The sequence below is a fragment of the Aptenodytes forsteri genome, unplaced genomic scaffold (assembly GCF_000699145.1).
Source record: "Aptenodytes forsteri isolate BGI_AS27 unplaced genomic scaffold, ASM69914v1 Scaffold332, whole genome shotgun sequence".
Classification (NCBI taxonomy): domain Eukaryota; kingdom Metazoa; phylum Chordata; class Aves; order Sphenisciformes; family Spheniscidae; genus Aptenodytes; species Aptenodytes forsteri.
In genome coordinates, this window is record NW_008794158.1 from 51,798 (window position 1) to 53,036 (window position 1,239).

Genomic DNA, 1,239 nt, shown 5'->3' on the forward strand with positions numbered 1-1,239 from the left:
AGGGCAGGCAGGGCAGGCAGGGCAGGCAGGGCTGCCGGGCAGGGGCACTGCAGCCAGGTTGAGCGCAGCAGCCGGGGACACCGGCGGGATGGGGATGCTCCCACCGAGCAGCGCTGCCAGCTCTGCCCGTCTCCGCCCGCAGGTCTGAAGCTGCCCACCAGCAGCGCGGACACCCGCTTCGGGGATGGGGATGGCCCCGAGGTGGAGCAGGACGCGGAGGAGAGGTGCTGCCCCTGCCGCCCCGCCGACGGGCAGCTCCGTATGGAGGGCGAAGCCGAGTCCTTCCAGAAGAAGTTTGAGAACTTCCTCCACAACTCCATCATCATCCCCAGGTGCCATCTGGGGGGGGGTCCCCATGTCGGGGGGGTCCCCCAGGCTGGGTGCGTGGGGCTGCCCCGGTGGGGGGTCCGGTGGCTGCTCCTGGCAGATCGGCAGATCCTTTAACCGATTTCCTGCTGTCTCAGGCCACCCTGGAAGGTGACATCCATCAACAAGAACCCGCAGAGGTGAGCCGGGACCACACAAGCCTGGATGGTCTCCCCTCCCCTGCTCAATTTTGGGGGACAACCCAGGCATCCTGGCTCCCCATCGCCTCCTCTCCCCATCTCCTGCAGGACCCCGAAGAGGCGCAGGGACGTGGTGGCCGTCACGTCCCCGGCCAATGCCTCCTCAGCGGAGCCGCCGGTCCCGAGCCGTGCCGGGGGCGAGCCCAAACCCGACTTCCAGATCTTCGAGGACAAGGTGGTGCGCGACCGGGCAGTGCTGTCGCGGCTGCGGCACTTCACTGAGTACCGCATCGACATCCACGCCTGCAACCACGCCGCGCACACCGTGGGCTGCAGTGCCGCCACCTTCGTCTTCGCCAGGACCATGCCTGAGTGTACGTCCCAGCAGCCTGCCCCCTCCCAAACCCCGCCTCGGCGACGCTGGGATGCTCTGGGGTCCTGGCGCCTTCGAGATGGGGGATTGGCAGCGGGTCGGGGTCCAGATGATGCCCCCAGGAGCTGACCCCCTCTGTGCCCCTCTCCAGTGCAAGCTGACAACATTCCCGGCAACGTCACGTGGGAGCCGGCCGGCAAGAACAGCGTCCTGCTGCGCTGGGAAGAGCCCAGGAACCCCAACGGGCTCATCCTCAAGTATGAGATACAGTACAGCCGCGGCGCGGCGGGGGGACCCCCCCCCCCCCCCCCCGCGGCACCCCCTGCCAGGTCTGGTTATGGGGGCACAGCACCCATCCCT

The 1,239-nt window shown here is 68.5% G+C and overlaps 1 protein-coding gene across 1 annotated transcript in view; it reads left to right on the forward strand.

Moving 5' to 3' along the window:
• Window positions 1–1,239, forward strand: part of INSRR (insulin receptor related receptor) — a 21,654-nt gene that overhangs the window by 5,472 nt on the left and 14,943 nt on the right. The window contains 4 exon segments of the mRNA XM_009280184.1: window positions 143–332; window positions 465–506; window positions 615–880; window positions 1,031–1,159. Of these exon segments, the coding sequence (XP_009278459.1) occupies window positions 143–332; window positions 465–506; window positions 615–880; window positions 1,031–1,159 (627 nt within the window).